At 53.6% G+C, this 25,857-nt stretch overlaps 1 protein-coding gene across 6 annotated transcripts; it reads right to left on the bottom strand.

The window, feature by feature from the left end:
* Nucleotides 1-1,450: 1,450 nt before the first annotated feature.
* Nucleotides 1,451-22,502, bottom strand: SH3GLB2 (SH3 domain containing GRB2 like, endophilin B2). Of its 6 annotated transcripts, none has more exons than XM_082612168.1 (12): nucleotides 22,275-22,498; nucleotides 17,913-18,054; nucleotides 16,945-17,073; nucleotides 8,061-8,194; nucleotides 7,693-7,785; nucleotides 5,428-5,490; nucleotides 4,150-4,299; nucleotides 3,721-3,744; nucleotides 3,107-3,196; nucleotides 2,675-2,775; nucleotides 2,033-2,273; nucleotides 1,451-1,696 (listed from the first exon to the last, which is right to left on the bottom strand). In XM_082612168.1, the coding sequence occupies exons 1-12, from the start codon at nucleotides 22,335-22,337 to the stop codon at nucleotides 1,589-1,591; spliced, it is 1,338 nt and encodes a 445-aa protein (XP_082468294.1). In that variant the 5' UTR covers nucleotides 22,338-22,498; the 3' UTR covers nucleotides 1,451-1,588. The 6 variants fall into 6 exon arrangements, with proteins under 6 accessions (XP_082468294.1, XP_082468296.1, XP_082468297.1 ...); XM_082612169.1 differs by having other exon boundaries at nucleotides 1,679-1,755; nucleotides 22,275-22,499; XM_082612170.1 differs by lacking the exon at nucleotides 4,150-4,299 and having other exon boundaries at nucleotides 22,275-22,495.
* Between the last annotated feature and the right edge of the window lie 3,355 nt (nucleotides 22,503-25,857).

The raw sequence follows: 25,857 nt of genomic DNA, 5'->3' as shown, positions 1-25,857 counted from the left end.
TCTTGTCCCCGACCCCTACCACGTGCCTCCACTTACAGCTGGCTGAGCTCACCACCGGGTAGAGCCTTCCTTGAAGCTCCGCTCCTATTTATAGCTCTGTGCCTCCCCCTCCCTTCAGAAGGCCCCGAAGTGGGGCCCACCAGCCTCTAGCCTCCTTGGGACCTAATCAGAGTTCTGGGCCCGGCTACAAGCCTTAATCTAAAACTGGCTTGTAGCCCAGAGCTACCACTTAAAGTTTCTGGAACCAGACCGACCTGGGCTAGAGTCCCTGCGTGGCCACTTGCCAGTTATGGAACTTTGCGGAGGTGACTTTCTGATTTCTTCTTCCCTCATCTGCGAGGACGACACAAGAATATACGTGAACGTGCTTGGCTCAATGCTGGGCCCCTGGGAAGCACTGTCAGCTGTCAATTACTCAAGCTTAAACTATCATGCAAATTTTACAGTCCACTCGTCTGCCCGATTTTAGGCAAGTTTTTCTTAGGAATAAAACACCTATTATGCAGCTTCATGGGACTTCCCTGGTGGTCCAGTGGTTAGGACCCTGCGCTTCCACTGCAGGGGGCCTGGGTTCAACCCCTGGCTGGGGAACTAAGATCCTGCAAGCTGCACGGTGTGGCCCAAACAACCCCCCCCCCAAAAAACAAAACAAAACGTAATTACGCAGCTGCAGTAGAACAGCACTCCCTCCTGAGCAGCACAGGCAGCGTGGGAGGAAGGGAGACGCTGGCTTTGCCCGAAGAGCTCTCCCTCCCTGTGCCCTAGTGCTTCTGGGAGGGGCCCCCAGCATGGCGTTGCTCTCTCTGTACATCACGCCCTCCCCCCAGAAGGAGGGGTGGTGCAGATGTGAAGTCTCCTCTTCCCTTTCCCACCTGTGAGGCCCGAGACCCGACCGGAGCCCAGGCAACATGCGCACGAAGGGTGGTTTATTATTTGTCACTGGCTAGAGAGCAAGCAGACAGGCAGAGTAAAAAGATCAGTTAAAAAGTGAGTGTGGAGAGGTGCAGGCTGCAGCCACCATACTTGGCTTGAGCTGTACGGGAGGGGAAGGGTAGCACCGGGGAGATGCCGCTCCATGGCCCAGGCCTGCCTCTCCTGCCAGGCTCCCCTCTGCTCCAGCTCATCCAGAGGGGACGACATCCAGTCCTCAGGCCTGCCACAGACCTGCCTGCCTTTCCCCCTTTGCTGCTTTTGGCAACTAAAAGGCAGGAGCTCCCTCCCCCAGGGTGCGCCCCAGGGCCTCCTCAGGCCTTCTGCACTGACCCCCACGGGCCTAGGCGCTGAGTGCAGCTGCTGCAGCCAGGCCCTCCCTCCTTAGCAGTAGCTGGGAGGGCTGGGGCGCTCAGGGATGCAGGCGGGGGCGGCGGGGGGGAATCTCCAGCACCAGGTCAGAAGCAGGGCTGGGGGAGGGGCCGGGATCATTCAGCCTCGGGGGCCCCTCGCAGCTGGAGGACCGGGGGCGGGATGGGATGGGGTTACTTTCCCCACCCTGAGCAGCTGGGTCACCAACAGACAAGACAAGTGGCAGGGCTGCACCCATCCTCTCCTGCCCAGGCCAGAATGGGCAGGGGCCTGGGAGGGGGCCCGCTTAGCTAAGCAGTTCCAAGTAGGTGACAGGGACCTTGCCCTTCTTGTTGCCTCTCTCGCCAATGAGCCAGTCAGGGTCCATGCCAGGCAGGCTGTAGACAGTGATGAGCTGAAGAGGAGGGCGGAGAGGGAGGGTCACGCCCCGGCCAGGCAGGACTGGCCCCAGCCCTAAGAGGGGACAGACTTGCGGTCTCCCCTGATACATAGGAAGCGACACCTCCTGAGGCGGGCGCTCACCTCCTCAGCTGCTCTACAGAGATCAGAGAGGCTGCTTCCTCAGAGCTGGAGCCGTCTCCGCCTACCCGACTGGCCCCAGCTCCACCCGCAGGGCCACTCGGAGGCTGGAAGCCCGCGGTGCAGGGTCTGCAGGCCCCATGCTCCCAGCTCCGGTTTCCCGGCGCCTGCGAGCCGGCCCTCCCCCCGTCCTCGTGGCCCCCAGGCCCACCTCGTCAGCCAGCAGGGCCAGCTCGCTGCTGTCGGCCGCCTCGTAGTCGTAGAGGACCCGGGCCTTCCGGGTCCCGCTGGCAGGAGGCGCCACCTCCTCCAGGCAGAGAGCGGCCTCCCCCGGAGGAGCCAGGCCGGCCACAGAGGGCCCCCCAGGCATAGTGGCCGCGGCGGTGGTGGGCGAGGTGCTGCTGAGGGGCGGGGAAGCGGGCTCTGTGGTGCCCACGAAGGTGCCTGGAAATCTGGAGAGGAGAGAGGGGGGCGCACCTCAGCAGCCGGGAGCCACACACCCCCGGGAGTCCCGTGTGCCCTGCCAAACGCCAGCTGGGTCCACGGCCGCGGAGACGAGGAGACCCCGCTACTTACATGGCTCCCTGGGAGCTGGCGGCATGAAGGGAAGAGGGAAACGGGGAATGTGAGCTGCTCCCGCCGTCCCCGCCACCCCCCACCCCGCAGTCTCTAGAAACCGCGCCAGAAGTCCCCAAGGCCAGCCACCTCGCTGTCATTGTGATAGGGTGCCCAGGCCCAGAGAGCGGTGTGATGTCCCACCACAGTCGGCAGCCCTCCACCCCACCCTGGGTGTCACGGGGCTTTCCGAGCTTGGGGCGGTCGGGGCTGGGAGCCAGGGGACCCCGGTGGGCACCTGCCCAGCTGTTTCTGTAGGTCCAGCATGTGGCGGTAGCACTGGGCATAATAAGTGGTCTGAGACTCAACGAACTCATGGAGGCAGCGAAGGTGGTTCACCTGCGGGGAAGACGCCCATGGCTGACGGGAGGCAAGGGGCCAACACATCCCATTCCCCATCCCGTCTTCTGCAGACCCTGGCCCGGCATTCCGATGTCTTCTGCCCAGGCCACTTGCTCCCTGGGGTTGGAGGGAGGTACCCACCCTTTGGGACCTGCTCTGCCGAGGCTAAATCCCATCCTTACAGACTGCGGACTCAAGTGCACCCTTCCCCACCTGCCTTCGAGATCCAGGTTCACTCTCTGCCTCAATATGGACTAGTTTCACGGGGACACGAGGGGCGGCAAGAAGACGGTGGACGGCAGAAGGAGGAACCGGGGGCAGGACTCACGTGAGTGCTACTGATTCCCTCCAGCAGGAGCCGGGTCACTTCTGCCTGTCGGTCAAACTCTGTCTGGGCCACTCGGAGCTCCTGCTCAGCCTGGGAAGGGCGGGGCATGAGCATGAGAACAAGAACCGCCCCCAGCTTCCCTCCCACCAGCCTTCTCCCGCGCCCCTGAAGCCGCCCAGGAGCGGCCTCCTCTTCCCTTCTGTGGCAGTTGTCACTTCCCCCCGGGGATGCAGACATCGGTGGCAGGAGTGCACTTCCCACTCCTGACTTCAAGCCTGAAGCCCTGACCACTGGAGGAGCGACAGCCCCGCTTGGACCCCACCCCCTCCTGAGGCCAGTTCCTGGACAAGCAGACAGAGCCTCAGGAACCCTGCCTTGGCCTTTCATACTCATTCATTTGCCCATCTGACGCCACCACGCATCAGGGACAAATCCAACCAACAGTCGCCTCCGGAGGGCCCACTGTGTGCAACAGGGCAGAGAGGAAGTGACAACCCCTACCGTGGCCCCAGCAAGTGAGGGCAGAGCCCAGAACTAGAAACAGACCTGCCCCCGACGGCAGCAGGTGAGCCTGGACCCCCGTTGCCCACCCCCTGCAGCCTCTTCCCTCTTACCTTGTCCACCTCATCATTCCAGAGCTGCGGAGACCACAACAGGACAGGTCAGCGGGGGAGGGAGGGGGGCACCGGTCAGCAGGGGAGGGGAGGACGGCTGCACCCCAGAGCCCAGGCCCTGCCCCAGCTCCCTGAGACCCCAACCTCTCCCCAACTCCCTCCCCACAGCCCAACGAGGAGCTGAGGCTGGGGTGAGGCCTGGTGTGAAAGGGGGGGCTCCGACATCAGTCCATCTAGTCCCACATGCCACATGCGGGGAGGGGGGACAGCCAGCTGGGGAGTCCTACTTGGGGTTCTCCTATAGTGCCAGTCCCCAGGCTCTGACTGGGGTCTCAAGGGAGACTGAGCGTCCCGCACCCCACCCTGACACTTGGCTAAGGCTGGTGGGCTGGGAGGCAGGACTGTGTGACCCTGGACCAGTCACTGAACCTTTCTGTCCTTCGGCAGAGAAAGGCAGCCTCGTGCCCGAGTCACACTGGGGTTCAAAGGCACAAGGAAAAAACAGGGCCGTCTCCACCCTCCTGGATAGTCCTCTTTCCACTCGGCCCAGGAAGGGGGGCGGGAAGTGTCATCCAGAGTCTAAAGAAGAAAGACCCCCCTCCCCCCACCACGGCTTAGGAGACCCATTTCTCCTGCCCGCTGCTACCCTAAGATGTGACCTGAAATGCGGAAAGCAAAACAAGGCCAGCCCTTGGACAGAGGTGTCCCACCTCAGTGCCGTTTAGCAAATCACAACATGGGAAGCAACCTCCACGTGGACACACGTCAGAGACCCAGCCACAGGGGCCCGGTGGACTACACTGTGGTTCACGCCCCCGAGGACAAATGACTGCACACGGCAACATGCTTATGACAGATGGAGAAGAGCCAGAGGGTCTTTGCGGAAGGTTGTCACCCGTCGGGGGGGTGGGGGGTGGGGGGGGTGGAAGGGACAGAGAGAGAGAGAGGCAGAGAAAGACACAGCGGTGGTTTCGACAGGCATGATGGGATAGGTGTGATCTGCCTATTTCCCAAACTAAACAGTAAATACCACAAATCTCAACAGAGCTGTAGGAAGAAAAGACACCAAGACATTCAACGTCTTCCTGATCCAGCCCCGCCCATCCCACCTCCAGAGTCCCAGCCCCTGCCCTGCCCTCACGCTCAGCTTCAGGCCAGCTCAGGACACACTCTGTTCTCCAACCTCTGGGCCTCGGGCCCAGGTGGCTCCTTCCCCGACCCGGCTGTGCCCTCCCACCCTCCCTGTTAGTCTCAAGCACTTCCACGACACCTAGCAGATGTGCTACGGAGGCAGCTGGATGGACAGCGCCGACCCTGTCCCCCATGACCCCATGGCAGGCCAGGCCCAGACTTCCTCCCTCTCCTCCGGGCCGCATGGCCGGGCGCTCCGGGATGGTGAGTGTGGGAGGGGGCGGTGCCTGCTTTGTGGGGGTCGGGGCTGGGCAGACTCTCAGGTGCCCTGGAGGGGGTGCCGCTGCCGCCCCAAGTGCACCGGGCTGTGCCACGCAGTGGGCCAGGCTCACCTTCAGCGCTGGGCAGGGAGAAGCAAGGCCGGCAACACGGGCACAGGGCACAGGGCAGAGGTAGGTGGACAGGACTTGCCTGACCAGGGGCGCGGCCCCTACCTGCCCCTCTGGCTCCAGTTCGCTGCACGTCAGGCCCGAGTGTGGGAGGGGAGGGGGAGCGGGGCGGGGCAGGGGCGCTTACCGCGGAGGCGCTGGCCGAGAGAATGTAATTACGAGGTCTAGTCTCCTGAAAGTCAGGCACCGTCTGGCGGGGAACAGAGTTCATGGGGGGAGGGGGTCACGCGGGGCCGGGGCCGGGCCGGGAGGCCGCCCTAGACCCTCATGGGAGATGCCAGGAGCCCCCGACCCCACGGACAGGAGGGTACAGACAGATACAACACGGAGCCCCCCGCTTCTCTCCAAGCCAACCACCTGCAGAGGAGGCGGGCCAAGGCGAGTCCAGACCAAGATTAAGTGGGTGGACATGCCTGCCATCGGGGCCCTTACCTGGGGCAAGCCACAGACGGGTCCAGCCCCTGGCCCGGCGGCCACGGCCCCTCCTCCCGGGGCCCCAGCCTCACTCAGATGCCCCAGCTAGACCCACTGTCCTCCCAACAAAGCCCGCCCCGCCCAGCTCTCTCCGTCCAGAACCTCCGCACACCACGTCTCTCGCTCCTGCAGCAAGGACCAGGCCCCTCCCCACAACGAGGATGGACAGACGGATGCATGGATGGACACAGTGACAGGCTTTCAACATTTGCAAAAAGCTGACTCACAGGCTCCAATGCCTGGCGTCCCCCCGAAGCAGAGGCTACGCATGGTAGAGCCTCCGGTGGGGAGACCAGCTGCTTGCAAAACGCCCCGAGGACGTCCCCGGCCGACCCGGCACTGTGGGCCCGAGGCCGAGATGGGCAAACCAGAAGCAGCACAGCACGTGGGACAGGTATACTCACATCTCCCTCACACTGAGCCAAGTTACCCAAAGCAGAACGGAAAGGAACAAAAACAAAGAGTTAGTGAGTCCACAGCGCAGGCAGGAGCAGGCCCCCGGGGTCCCGGCCGGAGGTACACACAACCCTGCCCTCTGGAAGGAGTCCTGACGTGTGTGTGTGTGTGTGTGTGTGTGTGTGTGTGTGTGTGTGTGTGTGTGTGTGTGTGTGTGTGTGTGTGTGTGTGTGTGTGTGTGTGTGTGTGTGTGTGTGTGTGTGTGTGTGTGTGTGTGTGTGTGTGTGTGTGTGTTGAGAGGGGCAGGAAGCACAGGGTGCACTGCTGGGCTGGAGTCCTCTGGGATGCTGTATCTGGGCTGCCAGGGCCCAGCTCGGGACGGGGTGTCCTGCCCAAGCCAAAGACTCTGGGCCAACCAACTGGAGGGGAGGTCGTGCAGTCCCAGTAGCTAAGGAAGGGCTCCCCCACCTGGCTGATGTAGGAAGAGCTTGTCCTGGCCAAGTTACTCCAGAGAGGTGGTCCACCCCTGAGTGGCGGGGAGGCTGTCCTGTCCAGGTGACTTAGACAGACACAGATCATCCTGCCCAAGCCAGCAAGACTCCAGTGGCTGAGCCCCCGCCTCCAGTTTGGACCCCACACAACTGGATGAGCCGGGACCTTGCCCACGGCTCTCGCCAGACGCACTGCCCAGGCTCCGCGGCCCCAGGTGGCCACACTGAGGGAGGGGAACGCGAGGAGGGCTGGAGGCTGGAACTCTCAGGGGAGCGGGGACCCCGGGGCGGATGTTTCCACGGCGTGCCCTGGACCTGACCTAGGGATTCCCTCCCCAGAGCCTTTCGGTGGCCCTGCACCCCAAGCAGCCTGGCCACCCTCAGGCCCAGCTCTCCCAACCCTGGCCTAGCCCTGGTCAAAGTGTCCCACACTGTGTCCCATCGGCCTGGCTGAACAGGCCTCCGTGAGCCGAGAGTGAAGGGGGAGCGAAGACAGCCCAGGCCCTACCCAGTGCCGTGGGGCTCCCAGAGGGCCCCTCAGACACGCCCCTGGGCAGGCGGGCGGTCCAGCTCCGGGGCCCTCCGCACCACCACAGGGGAGCCTGAGCACAGGGCACCCTGCGACCAGCGCTGGAGCAGCAGGTGGGGGAGTTAGTAGGGGGAGCCACGTCTGGGCAGAGCCGGGAGCACAGCCGAGCACCCAGGGAGGGCAGGGCGGGGGCATGCAAGAAGCCAACTGGCTGTCTGTCTGGGGAGGCTGCGGGCTGCCCTGAGCCCAGGTCGGGGCACTGCTGGTCCGCCCACCCCATCAACGTCTGCCCTGGGTCCCAGGGCTCTGGGCCGCCAGGGGTCCGTTGCAGGTGGGGCAGAGAGGCGTGACCTGAAGTGGTCAGCCCAGAGCAGCAGCCCCCAGCCAGGCCTCTCCAGGCAGGGACAGGGGAGAGAAGTCATGCCAAACACCAGGTCCCTTCACCCCCTCCTTGGCTCCAACCAGGGCCGGGGTGGGGGCAGGAGGCCAGCAGGACACCTACCGTGGCTTTGGCTTCTGCGGCCTTGGCCTTCTTCAGCCGTGCTTTGCAGGCATCCAGGTCCAGACGCCGGTTATGGAGGAGCCGCCTCTCCTTCTGAGGGGGTGGGAACAGGGAACAGTGAGACCTGGGCAGCCCTGGGAGACCCCTGGCCCTGACAGGACCAGCCCCCAGGACCATCTGGTCAAGACGGGGAAACTGAGGCCTGGATGGGGGGAGTCATCCTCTCCAGGCCACTCAGTCCACAAAAGCCATGTCTGGGGAGGTCCTAGGAGTGCCGGGTCCCAGCATGGTAGGAGAGCCTGGGCTCAGCAGCTATGAGGAGAGGGCTGCCACTGTTACCAGGAAGCACGTGGCCCCAGGCCCCTCACCGAAATCGTCTTCCAGTCCCCTTCCAGGAAGGTGCGCAGGGGTGTAAGGAAGTTGATGGAGGCCGTGTGGATAAAATCCCTCTCTGCGGCTCCCAGGCGCTTTTCTGCTTCTGCCACCTTGATCAGTGTCTTCCCTGAGAAACAAAGTGGAGGGGTGAGGAAAAGGGTCGGGATCAGGCCGCTCTGACCCCCAGGAAGTAGGGGAGAGCTCAGAGAGAGATGTTCTGAGAGGCAAGAGCAGAATGGCTGGCCTGGGAAGATGTGGAAAAGCTACATATCCATATGCCTATCGACAAATAAATAGTGAGATGCCCGAAGAACGGAATGCTACACAGCCATTAAAAAGACGTGTGGTGGGGGGGACTTTCAGAATGACAGAGGAAGGAGCTCAGCAAATCCTCTCCCCGAAAAGCAATAATAAAACTGGACACAGGGACGTCCCTGGTGATCCAATGGTTAAGACTCCACGCTTCAACTGCAGGGGGCCCAGGTTCAATCCCTGGTCTGGGAACTAGATCCTGTATGCTGTGCAGTGCAGCACCCCCGACCAAAAAAAAAAAAAAAAAAGAATATCCTTTTTAAAAAACCACAACTGGACACAGTTCTCAAAAACAATGATTTCTGCGCTCTGGAAGTTAACCTAAGGCAAATAACAAATTGAGAAGCATTTATTCCAGAACTTTTGGACCTTGGTAAAAACAGTGGAGCCTGTGGCTTTTTGGCCTGGGGATACTCCCATCTCCTCAAGCTCTGTGGTGCTGTAGCTCTAGCAGGGTGGGGCAAGCCCTGAGGGGGCTGACTTGATTTGGGCTGGAACACAAAGAAACCCATGGGACAGGGTCACAAACAATAGTGATCTCAGTGGCAAATAATCAGCAACATCACAGCTAACATGAAGCTGGAATATTGGTTGGAACAATCAACAGACCTGCCGGAAATTTAACAGGAGATCTGGGAAATGAGATAGTCATAGTGGGCCTTGATAAAATCCAGCTATCTCTGGTGGTCTGGAAGGCTATGCATGTGTATAGCACACTCGGGAGAGATGGGAGAGAACCCCAGCTATCAGCTCATTCTTGGCTAGTGGGATGCTTTGCACATTCACAAACTAAAAGCTGGGCAGACACGTAAACTGCTTGAACTTTGAGTGTGTTCCCCAGCCCACTCATAAATTCATCAGTAAAGCCTTCATGGTGCAAGATGTTTAAGCACAACCTCTGATTAATCATTGGCTGACCACTAACATATGCTGACCTGGAAGAAACCCCTAGGAAGCTAGGCTTAAAAATAAAAAGGATAATTTAAAAAGAAAAACAAATAGAGACATCAGTAGCTGCATACTGCAGAGAACACAGACTCTAAACAATTAGCTCAGGCAAGTCTCTAAAGAAACAAACAAACAAACAGCAGTAATAACTCAACAAAAATTATAAGACATGCAAAGAAATAGGAAAGTACGGACAGCACACAGGGAAAGAAAAGCAATCAACAGACACTATCTCCAAGGAGGCCCAGATATTAGACCTAGCAGACAAAGACTTCTAAGCAGCTATTACAAATAAGTAAAAAAACAAAAACAAAACAAAACCCTGACAGTGGGGAGGGACAAATTAGGGTTATGGGATTAAAGTACTATATATGTAACAGATAAGCAACAAGGATATAGGGACTTCCCTGGTGGCACAGTGCTTAAGAATCCTCCTGACAATTCAGGGGACACAGGTTCAATGCCTGGTCTGGAAAGATCCCACATGCTGTGAAGCAACTAGGCCCATGTGCCACAACTACTGAGCCTGCACTCTAGAGCCCACGAGCCACAACTACTGAGCCCACATGCCACAACTACTGAAGCCCGCGTGCCTAGAACCCGTGCTCTGCAACAAGAGAAGCAACCTCGATAAGAAGCCGGTGCACTGCAATAAAGAGTAGCCCCTCTCTCCACAACTAGGGAAAGCCCATGTGCAGCAATGAAGACCCAACACAGCCAAAAATAAATAAATGAATAAATTTACTTAAAAAAAAAAAAAAAAGAATCCACCTGCCAATGCAGGAGACACAGGTTCGAACCCTGGTCTGGGAAGATCCCACGTGCCATGGAACAACTAAGCCCGTGCACTACAACTACTGAGCCTGTGCTCTAGAGCCTGTGAGTCACAACTACTGAGCCTGCATGCCACAACTACTGAAGCCCGCGTGCCTAGAACCCGTGCTCTGCAACAAAGAGATGCCACTGCAATGAGAAGCCCACACACCACAATGAAGGGCAGCACCCACTTGCTGCAACTAGAGAAAGCCCATGCACAGCAATGAAGACCCAACACAGCCAAAAATAAATTAAAAAAAAAAAAAAAGGATATACTGTATAGCACAGGGAATTATAGCCATTATCTTGTAATAACCTATAATGGAATATAATCTGCAAAAATACTGAATCACTATGCTGTACACCAGAAACACATACTATAAATCAACTATAATTAAAAAATAAAAAACCTAATAGAAGCGATGTTTAAAGATTTAAGGAAAGTATGATGACAATGACTTCTCAAATAAGGAATGTCAATAAAGAGATTAAAATTATAGGGCTTCCCTGGTGGCGTAGTGGTTGAGAGTCCGCCTGCCGATGCAGGGGACATGGGTTCGTGCCCCGGTCCGGGAAGATCCCACATGCCGCGGAGCGGCTGGGCCCGTGAGCCATGGCTGCTGGGCCTGTGCGTCCGGAGCCTGTGCTCCGCAACAGGAGAGGCCACAACAGTGAGAGGCCCGTGTACCGCAAAAAAAAAAAAAAAAAAAAGAGAGATTAAAATTATAAAAAAGAAATGAAAATTCTAGAGTTGAAAAGTATAACAACTGATATGAAAAAATCACTAGAAGGGTTCAACAGCAGGTTTGAACTGGCTTCTTATCAGAAACAAGGGAGGCCAGATAGTGAGAGGATATATTCAAAGGCATGAAAGGAAAAAACTCTCATCCAAGAATTTTATATACAGCAAAACTGTCTTCCAAAAGTGAACACAAAATAAAGACATGCCCAGATAAACAAAGGCTAAAAGAATTCATTGCTGGCAGACCTGCCATAGAAGAAATACTTCAGGTTACAGTGAAATGACACTAGATGGTAACCTGAATCTACATAAGGACATACAGAGCACCAGTAAAGGTGATTATATAGGCACATAGAAAAGACAAGATCAACTGTTCTTAATTGATTTAAAAGACAACGACAGAAAATGATAATTATAAAACTGTGTTGTTGAGATATAATATGTATGACAACAAGAGCACAAAGGAAGAGGGCGAGAAGGGAGGTATACTGGAGCAAAGTTTCTACCCTTTACTGGAATTCAGTTAGTACTACTCCAAAGTAGACTGTGTTAAGTTAAAATGCATATTGTAATTTAAACTGTAAAACCACTAAGAGGGACTTCCCTGGTGGTCCAGTGGGTAAGACCTCCACACTCCCAATGCAGGGGATATGGGTTTGATCCTTGGTCGGGGATCTAGATCCCCCATGCATGTCACAACTAAGAAACCCACATACCGCAACTAAAGACCCTACATGCCGCAGTGAAGATCCTGAATGCTGCAACTAAGACCTGGCACAGCCAAAATAAATATAAATAAATATTAAAAATAAAAACCCACTAAGAAAGATTTTTAAAGTAAAAAAAAAAAAGCAACAAAGAAATTAGAATATTACACTAGAAAATATCTATATAACTCAGAAGAAGGCAGTAACAGAGGATCAGACAAAAAACACCTGAGATACAGGGAGACAATAACGAAATGGCAATCTGACCACATCAACAATTACATTAAATGTAAATGGATTAAACACTCCAATCAAAAGGCAAAGACTGTCAGATTGGATTTCTTAAAAAAAGATTCAAATATATGCTCTCTATAAGAGACATACCTTAGATTTAAAGACATAAGTATGGTGAAAATAAAAGGACAGAAAAAGATACATGCCCCTGTTTGCATATAACAATATGAGAATAGGAGTGACCATAAGAGAACAGGAGTGGTCGTACTACTATCAGATAAGCAGACTTTAAGACCAAAAAATGTTAACTAGAGACAACGAGTAGTATTTTACAATGATAGAAGGGTCAATTCAACAGGGAGATATACAATTATAAACATACAGACCTAACCACACAGCTCCAAAATACATGAAGCAACCACTGACAGAATAAAGACAGAAATAGACAGGTCAACAGAAATAACTGGAGACTTCATTACTCCCAATAAAGGATGGGACAATAAGACAAAATCAACAAGGATATAGAAGATAAACAACACTATCAACCAAGATGGCCTGACAACACTACCCTACAACATAAAGTACAATTTCTAAGTGAACATGAAACATCCTCCAGTAGAGACCATACACTATAGGCCATAAACAAGTCTTTATACATTTAAAAGGATTAAAATCATGCAAAGTATGTTTTCTGACCACAGCGACATTAAATTAGAAATCAACAACAGAAGGAAACTTGGAAAATCCATAAATATCCGGAAATTATACACCACCCTGCTGGTGGGATGTAAAATCACACAGCCACTTTGGAAAACAGTTTGGCAATTTCTTAAAAGGTTAAACACAGGGAATTCCCTGGTGGTCCAGTGGTTAGGACTCTGCACTTTCACTGCCGAGGGCCAGGGTTCAATCCCCGGTTGCGGAACTAAGATCCTGAAAGCTGCACAGCACAGCCAAAAATAAAATAAAATTTAAAAAAAATGTTAAACATAAATTTACCATATGACTCAGCAATTCCACTCCTAGGTATACACCCAGTAGAAGTGAAGACATATATCCTCACAAAAGTTCATATGGAACTGTTTAAAGCAAAACAACCCAAATGTCTCTCAAATGGTAAGTGGACAAAGAAAATGAGATCAGACCATAGAGTGGAACACTCTTCAACAGTAAGAAGGAATAAAATCCTAAAACACATAACATGGATGAACCTCAAAGACAAAGAAGCCATGTGCAAAAACCAATATATCGCTTGATTCCATTTATATGAAATACTCAGAAAAGGCAAATTTATAGAGACATAACCACATTGGGATTTCCCTGGTGGTCCAGTGGTTAAGAATCCATCTTCCAATGCAGGGGACTTGGGTTGGATCCCTGGTCGGGGAACTAAGATCCCACGTGCCGCGGGGCAACTAAGCCCATGTGCTGCAACCATTGAGCCCACACACTCTATAGCCCACGTGCCACAACTAGAGAGCTCACACACTGCAACTACTGAGCCCACGCGCTCTGGAGCCTGTATGCCATGCAAGTAGAGAGAAGCCTGTGTGCCGCAATAAAGATCCTGCATGCAGCCAAATAAATAAATAAATTTATAAAAAACGACAAAAACAACAACGAAAAATAACAAAGCCACATTAGTTGCCTGGGGGTGGGAGTGGGACTGACTATAAGTAGACACAAGTTTCTTTTTTGCAGGTGATGGAAATGTTCTTTAAATTGGATTGGGGGAGTCACCCAAGTCCAGGAAGCACAGAAAGTCCCATACAGGATAAACCCAAGGAGAAACACACCAAGACACATAGTAGTCAAACTGACAAAAATAAAGACAAAGAGAAATATTAAAAGCAACAAGGGAAAAGCAACAAATAACATACAACGGAATCCCCGTAAGACTATCAGCTGATTTTTCAGCAGAAACTCTACAAGCCAGAAAGGAGTGGCACGATATATTTAAAGTGATGAAAGGGAAAAACCTACAAACAAGAATACTCTACCCAGTAAGGCTCTCGTTCAGATTTGATGAAGAAATCAAAAGCTTTACAGACAAGCAAAAGCTAAAAGAATTCAGCACCACCAAACCAGCTTTACAATAAATGCTAAAGGAACTTCCCTAAGCGAAAAAGAAAAGGCCACAACTAGAAACGAGAAAATTACGAAATGGGGAAAGCTCACCAGTAAAGGTGAACATACAGTAAAGGTAGGAAATCATCCACACACAAATGGGATATCAAAACCAGTAATTGTGAGAGAAGGAGAGTACAAGTGCAGGACATCTGAAATGCATTTGAAATTAAGAGACCAGCAACTTAAAACAATCATGTAGATATACAGACTGCTATAGCAAAACCTCATGGTAACCGCAAATGAAAAATTTATAACAGATACACACATGAAAAAGAAAAAGGATTCCAAACGCAACACTGAAGATAGTCCTCAGTGACTTCCCCAGTGGTCCAGTGGTAAAGAATCCACCTTCCAATGCAGGGGACACAGGCTCAATCCCTGGTCAGGGAACTAAGATCTCACATGCCATGGGGCAACTAAGCCCGCACGCCACAACTACTGAGCTCACGCACCTCAATGAGAGAGCCTGTGTGCTGCAAACTACACAGCCCATGCACTCTGGAGCCCGCGCGCCACAACTACAGAGCCCACGTGCCCAGGAGCCCGCGCGCCACAACTAGAGGGAAGCCCACATGCCGCAACGAAGAGCCCGCGTGCCACACTGAAAGCTCCTTCGTGCCGCAACTAAGACCCGACGCAACCAAATAAATAAATAAATATTTTAAAAAACGTTTAATCCATCTATCCTAAACCCTTAAGAAATAAATAGTCATCAAATCACAAGAAAAGAGGAAAGAAAAGAGGAAAGGAAGAAAAAAGACCTACAAAAACAAATCCAAAACAATTAACAAAATGGCAATAAGGGACTTCCGTGGTGGCACAGTGGTTAAGAATCCTCCTGCCAATGCATGGGACACGTGTTTGAGCCCTGGTCTGGGAAGATCCCACATGCCACGGAGCAACTAAGCCCGTGCACCGCAACTACTGAGCCTGTGCTCTAGAGCCTGTGAGCCACAACTACTGAGCCTGAGAGCCACAACGACTGAAGCCTGCATGCCTAGAGCCCACGCTCCACAAGAGAAGCCACTGCAATGACAAGCCTGTGCACCGGAAGGAAGAATGGCCCCCCCTCACCACAACTGGAGAAAGCCTGCGCACAACAACGAAGACCCAACGCAGCCAAAAATAAATATAACAAACAAACAAACAAAAAACTCCTAGAGGAAAACATAGGCAGGACACTCTTTGACATAAATTGCAGCAGTATCTTTTTGGATCCGTCTCTTAGAGTAATGGAAACAACAACAAAAATAAACAAATGGGAATTAAACTTAAAAGCTTTTGCATAGCAAAGGAAACCAAACCAAAGGAAACAAAACGAAAAGACAACCTACAAGATGGGAGAAAATATTTGCAAACGATGCAACTGACAAGGGATTAATCTCCAAAATATACAAACAGCTCATACAGCTCAATATCAAAAAAACAAGCAACCCAATCAAAAAATGGGCAGAAGATCTAAATAGACACTTCTCCAAAGAAGACATATAGATGTCCAAAAGGCACGTGAAAAGATGCTCAACATCGCTAATTTTTACAGAAATGCAAATCAAAACTACAGTGAGGTATCTCCTCACACCAGTCAGAATGACCATCATCAAAAAGTCTACATATAATAAATGCTGGAGAGGGTGTGCAGAAAAGGGAACCCTCCTACACGGTTGGTGGGAATGTAAACTGGTGCAGCCACAATGGAGAACAGTATGGAGGTTCCTTTAACAAGTAAAAACAGAGCTACCATATGATCCTGCAATCCCACTCCTGGGCATATATCCAGAGAAAACCATAATTGGAAAAGCTATATGCACCCCAATGTTCATTGCAGCACTATTCACAATAGCCAAGACCTTGAAGCAACCTAAATGTCCATCAACAGGTGAATGGATAAAGAAGATGTGGTATATAAATACAATGGAATATTACTTGGCCATAAAAAAAGAATGAAATAATGCCATTTACAGCAACATGGACACAACTAGAGATTATCATACTAAGTGAAGTTAAGCCAGAGGGAGAAACACAAATATCATATGATACCACATATATGTGGAATCTTAAAAAATGATACAAATGAACTAATTTACAAGACAGAAACAGACTCAGAGACACAGAAAACAAACTTATGGTTACCAAAAGGGAAAGGGGGGGTGGGAGGAGGGATAAATTAGGAGGTTGGGATTAACATATACACAGTACTGTATATAAAACAGATAACCAACAAGACCCACTGTATAGCACTAGGACCTACACTCAATATTTTGTAATAACCTAAAAGTGAAAAGAATTTGAAAATATATATATATGTTGTGTGTGTGTGTGTATAACTGAATCACTGTTCTGTACACTTGAAACTAACACGATATTGTAAATCAACTATACTTCAATTAAAAAATGAATTAAATAAAATTTAAAAAAATACATAAATTGGATTGGGGGATGTTTGTTCAATTCTGTAAATTCACTAAAAATCATCAAATGATACACTTAAAACAGGTGTACTTTATAGTGTATAAATTGTACCTAGATAAAACTTAAAAAATAAAGACTGAGGTGACTCTCTAAGTGCTGTAAACAGGTTATCTGTAGTGCAACGCCAAGTTTAAAAATCAGGTTGCAGAACAGTACACCTAATATGATCCCATTAAAAAATGCACACAAACCAAAACTGGGTAAGGGAGGTTTCTATTTTGTTTGTTTTTTTGGCTGCACTGTGCGGCATGCAGGATCTTAGATCCCCGACCGGGGATCAAACCCGTGCCCCCTGCACTGGGAGCGCAGAGTCTTAACCACTGGACCACCAGGGAAGTCCCGGGAGGCTTCTATTTTTTACTCTATTTTCATCTCCATTGATTGAGGTGTTTACAAGCAGAATGAATCCAGGTATCATGTGTGCAAATTAAAAAACAGAGAAAGGAAGGAGAGAAGGGAGGGAAGAAGATTCGCGCCAGAGACCGTGACCCCCGACCCTGGCTGTGGGGACTGGCTCACCGTAGGGTGTGGTGGGCCCCAGCTCACTGGCTGCCTCTGCCATGTACTGAGCCAGCAGTTCCCCGTTGGTGACCCTCGAGGGCACCTTCCTGTCCAGCTTCTCATACAGGAACTCCTCCACTCGGGCACCTGCGGGGAAACAGCAGCCAAAGCCCCAGAGCTCTTCGGGAGGAGCCCAAGGATGAAAGCCGTGGTGACAGAAACAGGTCTAGACCAGGGCCTGCCCCCAGGGGCGCCCAGCCTGGTGACTTCCAGAATACTCTCTTGCTGATTCTCAAGTGTGTGAGACTGGCACTTGACCCCACGAAGCCCTCACTCTAGAGAGGAAGAAGCCACGGCTCAGACACGTGAAATGCCTGCCCGAGGTCACACAGCTGCAGGTGACGGGCCTGAAGGCAACTGCCACTCCTTCCCGCCCCCCAACTTCTCCCTCCTTACCGTATGGATTTACAGGGCATAACACACACGTGAGCGATGCCCTGGCCTGGCCCCAGAAAGCTCTCAGCATACTCACTCAGCTAACAGCAGACATACAGGCAGACGAGTCTCATGACCCCAGGCCAGCCCTCTCCTCCCACAGGTTCTCCTGCAGCTGCGTTTGCCTGCACCGTGCTGCGTGTGACTCTCGGCAAGTCCTCGTTCATCCCTGAGCCTTGCTGCCTTCCCTCCAGTGGACTGGCTCCCGTTTCTCCTGCCTCTTCTCCCAACTGTGTTTTAGTTTCTAGGCATTTCTTCAACTCCTCTGGGCGACACTTAGCATTTCCACTGTCCCAGAGAGCACATCCTGGAGCCCAACACTGAGTCTGCTGTTTTCTTTAACTGGGACGCCCCCAAAACAGCAGCCTTAAGCCCCAAGAGTCTAACCCAAATCCCACCTGCCGCCCAGGCCCACCTGCATAGTCTCAGCAGCTGGGGCTCCTGCCCGCAGCTTCCCGCCCCGAGCCCGGGGCCGGCCCGTGTCCACTCACTGGGGTTGGGTTGCAGCAACACCTCTGTCTGCCTCAGGATTTTCTCCGTCCAGTTCTTGGTGCTGTCTGCCCGGGCCAGAAGGTTCTCAAACTGGGCATCAAGCTCGGTCTTCTCGGCCTGGCCGAATTTCTCCTCTGTGAACTGTGGGGGGAGCACCCAGGGTGGAGGGCTCAGAAAGGGGGACGGGAGGAGCACCCCTGCCCCACCCATCTACCCCTCCCACCTGGCTGGAACTCAGGCCCCAAGGTCAAGAAACTTGCTCTGCCCCTGACCTGCTCTGTGACCTTGATCAAGATGCAACCTTGCCCTGGGCCTCAGGTTGTTCCTCTGTGAAATGAGGTGGTTGGACCAGAGTTTGGGGATCATGGCTCCTTTTGGAAATCCAATGAAAGATACAGACTCCCTCTCCCCAAAAAAGCACATCTGTACAAAATCAGACATACAACTTAGGGTGTAAGGAACCCTTGGGAGCCTATCACTAAGGGTCCTCCCAGCCTGACTCTGAAGGAAAGCACTTGGTAACAAGTGCTCAGGGAACAAAAGGGGCACAGAGCAAGGTCTGGGGTTATCAGGATGTTCCAGGGGCAGCTGGGAGCCACGGGAAGGGGATACCAAGGGAGGAAGTCAGAGGAACCCAGGTTCCAGAATCAGAGGGACTTGATTCAAGTCTCAGTCTGATGAGCTGTGTGACCTTGGGCAAGTGGCTTTGCCTCTCTGAGCATCCGTTTCCTAAGCTGAAAATGGTAATAATAAGTAATAGCATCTCCCTCATAGGTTGTAAGAATGAAATAAAAAAGATGTGGATAAGACATGAAGGCTAGGATCTGGCAGGCAGTCAGTGTTCAGAGTAAGTGCTGATGCTGTTAAGAGCTGATGCGCAGAGAGATGGCTGGGAAGGAAGGGGAATGCGGGGGGGAGGATGGCCACATGGCTGGCCTCCGGTTGCCTGGAGTGGTAGGTGGGGAACAGCGCCAGCTCATCAGAGCCAACTGCTGGGCACGCCCAGGGCCCAGAAAGCTCGGCAGCCCCGCCCCATGGCCAGGAAAGGACCAGGATGTCACAAGGGTCCCCCTTCAGAGCTGGCAGAAACCATGGGGGCCACCTAAGAAAAGCCAGAAACCAGCCCAAGTCCTGGCCTCTCTGATCTCAAAGGCCCTGTCCAGCCAAGGGGAGGTCACAGGCAAACAGCAAAGGTGTGAAGACCTGCAGGAGTAAGATCAGCCCTGACAACAGGAGACACTGCCCTCAGGCCGGCCAAGTTTCCCATTTCACAGGAGATGCCGCTGAGACTGAGCAAGAGGCAGGCTGTGCTGGAGTCACGTAGGCTGGGGGTCTGGAGGCCCTTCCCAGATGACTAGGCAGCGGTGAGTCATCCAGAGGCCAAGGACAGGCCCAGCTGCAAGGGGCAGGAGGCACCACCGGTGGTCAGGCTGCCCTGCCGGGCTGCTCCAGCTCGGCAGCCATCAATTATGCATGGGGGCTTGGGTTTCCCTCTGCAGAGCTGGGTGGGCCAGGGTTAGAGCCTGCGGCTCCTCACCTGGGAACCAGCCGCTCCTGGCCTCCTCCCGGTCTCCCGACTCCTCTTCTTCCTCACGTTCCCCAAGCTGGGGCCTCCCGGAGCCAGGCCCTGAACAGGCCTCGCCTCACCCAGACCCTTCAGGGGTTAGCATTACCCCATTTTGCAGATGAGAAAATCGAGGGTCAGAGGCAAAGTCACCTCTCGGGTCCTCAGTTTCCCCCCGGAGGACGGGGATAACAGGACCTATCTCGCAGAATATTTGGAAGGTGCTTGGTTTCGGGGTCAGCACACAGTATAGGCCTGATAAACGTCAGCTGGCGTCATCATCGTCATTAATAAAAGGTCTCCCTCAGGTCCCTCCTTGGCTCTCAGGAGCCACCTAGGGACATCCTTACCCTGATGGCACCAGCCAGTCTGATTCAGGTGATTGTGTCACCCTCAGTGTGCACCTCAGCATCTCCCCTTCTTACCCAGGTTAATGGCAGCGCTCCCCGCCGGGCCACCTGGCCACCCGTCCCTCACACCACACACCCACCCGGGTTCAAAGTCCTACCGGGCTTTCCCAACATCTTGGGCATCCCTCCCACGTTCACCGCTGCCTGCCTGGCTCGGATGAGAACGATGCCACAGCCTCCCTGGCTTTTATTATCATCACTCCTGCCACCGCTATTAGTAATACTGCTACCAAGAGCATTAGTATGGCTCTTCCACTGCCCACCCCCACCCCCACTGGCATCTTACCCAAACACGCCTTAGGCTTTCCTGTCTGGGTGCCCTTAGCTGGGCTGTTCCCATCACCTGGACCAACTCGGCAAACCCCTCCTGACCGTCAAGGCACAGTTCGGGGACTGAGAAGCCATCCTAGAATCTCCCATGCAAAAGGGATCTGGCCTCCGGATTCTTATCCCAGGGCCAAGGTCCAGTTCCCTACCGGATGGGGATGAGGTGAGGCTCCTAAAAGTGTCCTCGACACATGGAGGGGCTGAGCGCTTACCCAGCAGGTCGTGCGTAGGCAGGTGGCACCTACGCAGAGGAGCTGCCCACACATTACTAATAAACCACCCCCCGTCCCTCCTGGCTGACTCCTACCCCAGGGCAGACTGGCCTCAGGAGGGTCCCCTGAGTGTGCTCTCCTGCCCAGGTAACATTTCAAGCCCTTCTCTCTTCTGGCTGCCACCCTGCCCCATCCCTGCCAAGAGGAAGGGCCCAGGCTTCGGAGGCTGCTCCCTGCAACACGGCAGCAGCAGGGGGTGGGCGTGCAGGGCCAGAGAAAGCCTCTATTTATAAAGCTCCCAGCTCCCTCCTCCACCCTGGAGGCGGGGGCCTGGGCGCTGGCTCCCACTCCAGTATGGGCGAACCAGTGGGCCTGCCACCCACCCAGGAGAAAAGAGGCCACAGGGACCACGCTTCCCCATACCCCAGGCTCTGCAGGCCTGGCCAGGTCAGGTGTTAGGGCCCCAGAGTAGCAGGAAACTGGCAGATCAGGTTCTTCCCAGATGTGGGAGATAAAGTGGTTGCCATACCAACACTGGGGAGAATTCCCTCCCTTCTGGATGGACAGGGGCTGGCCAATGAACTCCAGGCTGCTAGCATCCCCACTAGGGCTGGGGTCCCCGGCAGGGCTTGGAACACGGAGCAGCAAACCCTCTCTGGGGCACAAATCCTCAACGGGACACTGTACTTTCTAGTAAACATGGGCATGTGGGCTTCCAAGAGACTGTCTGGGGCTGGGTTCCTCCAGAGAACCAACAACCAGGGCAAGGACAAACAACAGAATCTGTTCCCAGAGCGCTGTGACGGGCCACGCCCCAAGGCTGCAGCGACCCTGGGAGGCAGACTGGTGCGACCCCTGGTTGACGGAAGGGAACACGGAGGCTGCGAGACTTGCCTAATGTCACATGCTGCACAGCTGCAATACTAACCACGTTACACGGAGAATGACTTGCCTTTAGTGCGCATGTTCCCGTGGAGTGCCTGGGACACTCACATCCATGCTGGGAGAGAGGGACTGCTAAGGCCATTTTTCAGACTGAAAAACTGTGGCCCAGAGAGGTGAAGCCCCCGTCTTCAAAGTCACAAGAGGGGGCATCCACACCCACAGCTGACTCCCGGTCTTCACCATTACACTCAGCTGCTTCTGTTTTTTCCCTTATCCCCAAATGGATAGGACTTGTTCTAATCCCAGCATCACCCACTGTACAGCTTCCCAAGGAGGGCACCCAGCCAGCCCCCGGGGCCTGGGGAAATAAGAGAAACAGGCCTCGCACGGAGCAGAAAGGAAATAACCCCAGCCCTCCTGGCTTCCGGACTGACTATCCAAGCGTGTAAAAGGGACCTGAGGGAATCAGTACCACCAGTCCATTGCACAGGTGCGGAGACTGAGGCTCAGAGAAGGGGTCAGGGCGGGTGCACGAGTCCTAAGGCCTGGAACTCAGGCCTCCAAACGCCTGCCGGGAGTCAGAGTCACTGCTGGGCAAGGGCAAGGAGACAGGAACCGCCTGGGGCCCTCTGCCCTCCTCAGCGGAGCCCCCCACGGGGGCGGGGCGGGCGCCAGGACAGCAGGACTACCCGGCCGGCGGGTCGAAATGGTGGAGGCTGACACCTCCCCCGCGGCAGCAGGGCCGAGGCAGGCCCGGCTCACTCCCCAGGCCTGGGCCACGCTGAGGGTGCGGCCAGTGTGGCCGGCCGCCCCGGGCTCTTTCTCTCTACTGGGCACCGCAGAAGGAGGAGGAGCGGGGGGGGAGCGGCTAGGGCGACTCCGCAGCGGGGAAGGAGCAGCGGCCCCGGGCTCTGCTGCAGGGGTGCCCGCCGGCCGCGCGGGGCCCAGGGTGCACGGCCTCACCTGCACGGCCCGGGTGAAGAAGATGCCCGCGTCCGACGCCAGCTTCTTCATGTTGAAGTCCATGGCGCTCCGCACGGCCGGCCACGTCCGGCCCGAGCGCCGCCCGGCAGCCCCCGGCCCGCCGCCGCCAGCCCGCACCGCGCCCACCTGCTGCCGGTGCTCTGGCCCTCAGCGCGCCCGCCTGGCCCAACCGCAACCGCCTCCGTCGAGCTTGCCCAAGCGCGCAGGGAGGGGGTACCGGCCGCGGGGGAGGAGCCTCCGGGGGGCGGGGCGGGGCGGGGCGGAGGGGGCCCTGCTTGAGGCTGCTCGCGGCTGCCCCCTGCGGCCGCCGCCGGGCCGGCCTCTCGCTTCCTTGTCCTGTGGCCCCCGCCCATTTGTGCCTCTTCCCTTTGTCGATTCGCATCCTTCTGGCCTGCTGGGCCCTCTGGCTCCCTATTTCTCGGCGTCTTTTGACCTGGATCTTTCTGAGCCGACCATCACCACCACCTTGACCTCTCTAGCCCCCCTCCTCTTCTGCCCCGACCTTGGTGACAGTAAGGACAATTGAGCCAGGGGATAGGCCAGCTGGGGACTGGTCCTCCACCGCTGGGGAATGGCTATTTGGCCCCCGGAAACCCTCTGGTTCTCCAAAGCTGGGGGAGGGTGTGTGGAGGAGTTAAGGGGAAGGAAGGAGAAGAGAAAGAGGGGCTTCCGTTCAGCCCAGGTGGAGGAACATGCTACCCTCCAGGCCTGGACATGTGCTGACCTTGAACCAGCTTCTCACAGCCCCAAACAGGCAAAAGGATGGCCTGCATATACATTCCCCCCCCTCCCATGGGGCTTGGAAGGGGCTTATTACCTGTTTCCACTGCTCCCCGCTCTCTACCTCTAGACTTCATCTTCTTACCCAGTGGAGAGCGCTGTTCCTGAACTGGTACCCTTTCCTCTCTGGCTCTGTCCCCTGGATTCCTGGCTTCGATTATCTCCCTGCACTTATACCAGTTCCCCATCTTCTACCCCAGCCTGTCTGTCCAGAGTGAGCTTCAAGTCATCTGGAGGTTTATGAAAAAATCCCTGGGCCCACTCCCAGCCCTGGTTCTCTCAGTTCAGGTGGAGCCCGGCAGGTGGAGTCTTGAAAAGCTTCCAGGTGACTTAAATGTGCACCAAAGGTTCAGAACTACTGATCTGCATTATCATCTACATGGAGCCATCATCAACTTTCGTGTCACTCACACACCTGCTGTTCATCATCTCTGTGTGTTTCTTTGTGTGTTTCTATGTGTTCACTATGTATTTCTATTTGTATTGATCAGACTTACCAGTGTCTGTCTGTAGCTGGCTATATCATTTATTTAGCCAGCATACAATCATATCATCTTTCAACAGCCATAAATCAATGTATTACATGTTCATTCATTCAATAACCACACTGAGCAAGGTTAAAGAAAAAAATATTCATGATACTTGTTAAAGACTGTAAGGAAGACTTTATTCAAGAGAGCCTAGTGCAGGGTGGGGGGTTTGCAGTAGGGGAGAGAGATTGGTCTCAACTCCAAATACAACAAGGACAAGTGGAGATTTATACACAATGAGCAGAGTGGGGATGTCAGTGGATGGAAAATGACTAAGTGGAAACATCAAGGCTAGTGAGATTCTTGCTGAAGGCAGGCTAGGGGGTTAAGATATTGAGGATGGAGGATGAAGAATTTGATCAAATGTGGAGGGTGATCAGATACCCAGGGTTGGGGATTTTACTAAACTGACCCTGCAGAATTCTTGTTAAAACTGGACTCTACAAGATGGAAGCTCAAGGTTGCACCTAGTCACGCAGAGGGCTGGCTCACAGGAGCCTGACTCTGGTTTGGTCAAGGAGAAAGACCTTATCGGCACCAACTATGTGCCAGGGGCTGTTCTAGGTGCCGTGGATGCAGCAGTGAACAAAACAAGGCTCTTCACCTCTTGGATAAACAGATATATAACAGGTCAGATCCTGGGAAGAAAAACAACAGGGTAAAGGAGAGAGAGAGAGAGACAGAGAGAGAGAGAATGAGATAGTAGGTGCTAGTTACTCCTGATCTTGTAGCTGTCCCAGTCCGTATGTTGCATCTATTTATCTAGCTTTCTGCTTGGCTATTGCACTTTTTCTAATAGCAATGGCCAAAATGTCCTAAGACCATGCCAGGCCCAGCACTGAGCACTTTTAAGTGAATAATCACTTAAGGTCCTCATAAAAGCTCAGAAACCATCATTCTCCTCATTTTAGGAAGCTAAGGTTTAGAAAAGTTAAGTGATTTGCCCAAGGACACAGGGGAGGAAGCAGTGGATTTGGCCCCAGATACAGGCAGTTCAGTGGTGGAGCCTGCTCTCCTTTGCTCTGGCTGCCACTTCCTTGGCTCATCAGCTACCACTCTCCCCTCTCTCTGCCACCTTGAGTCAAAGATGCCAGGTTTGGGGACTTCGCTGGTGGTCCAGTGGTTAAGACTCTGTGCTTCCACTGCAGGGGGCACAGGTTCGATCCCTGGTCAGGGAATCAAGATCTCTCATGATGCGGGGTATGACCAAAACAAACAAACAAACAAACAACATGCCAAGTTCGCTCTTGCCTCTGGATCACACAGCCCATGCTGTTCCTGAACACTCCTTCCTCTTCTCTCTGCCCAGTTAACTCTTAGTCATCCTTAGGTTTCTGTTTGGACGTCACTTTCTTTCGGGAGTCTCTCACCTCCCCATGGGAGCGCAGGTGTCCCTGGGAATCCCCATATTCCTGAGTTTCCACCATTAGAGCAATATCACATAAGATTGTAATTAAGTATCTTAATTATATGTATCTTGTCCACCACTGCGCTCCCAATCCAGCCAAAGGGCTGGCACACAGAAATATTAGTTGTTGATGAATGAAAGAATGTGACCTTACTGATAATTACATTAAAAAAACATAGATGTGTCCAGTTCTTTGGTTATGAAAGAGCTGCCACACTGTTTCCTTATGATCAGCACCAAAGCCCTGTTACTCAGGCAAGGCAAGAATTCTATTCCCATTTTACAGAGGAGTAAACTGAGTAAACCCCTGAAAGCTGATGTGGCAGAACTTGATTCCAACTCAGGTCGGCCTGATTCCAAACCCAGGGTTTAGTGCAAGGCACAGTGAACCGAATCACTTGACGCCAACTCTTAGGGAGACAACGTCTCGTAGGGGAGGCGTGGCACTTCTGCAAACAACCCCAGAAAGTGGAGAGTGGCAAGTGCTTAGGAGGATGCTGTAGGAAGTTAGAGGCGGTGGCGTTGGAAAGTGGGCGCTCGAAGGGCGGGAAGAACTTGTCCGTGTGGGCACCAGTGGAGGCAGAGGAACCAAACGTGAGAGCTCAGACCACCGGCGATTCCTTCCGCAAAGCGCCTTCGAAATCTGTTTGCTCCGCCTCATCCCTTTAAGCGCGGCCCCGCCTCACTCAGGCACCCGGGTCAATCTAATCTCGATGGCCAATCACAGGAGAGAAAAAAAATCACTTCCGCGCCTCAACCGCACTTAGGGGGTGGAACAGAGGGAGAAGGGAGGGTGAGACAACATTGGTCACGTGAGCCACCCAATTGCACAGAGGCCGGGGCG

This window comes from Mesoplodon mirus, assembly GCF_964341445.2.
Source record: "Mesoplodon mirus genome assembly, chromosome: 1".
Lineage (NCBI taxonomy): Eukaryota > Metazoa > Chordata > Mammalia > Artiodactyla > Ziphiidae > Mesoplodon > Mesoplodon mirus.
Note: the sequence above shows the minus strand (reverse complement) of the source record. Positions and strands in the feature narration are given on the sequence as shown.

Coding starts and splice junctions, on each gene's coding strand:
- SH3GLB2 (XM_082612168.1), bottom strand. CDS start 22,337: ATGGACTTCAACATGAAGAAGCTGGCGTCGGACGCGGGCATCTTCTTC. Junction 7,786..8,060: donor GGGACTGGAAGACGATTTCG/GTGAGGGGCCTG, acceptor CCACCCCCTCAG/AAGGAGAGGCGGCTCCTCCA. Junction 3,197..3,720: donor GGAATGATGAGGTGGACAAG/GTAAGAGGGAAG, acceptor CGCCCTTCCCAG/GCTGAGCAGGAGCTCCGAGT.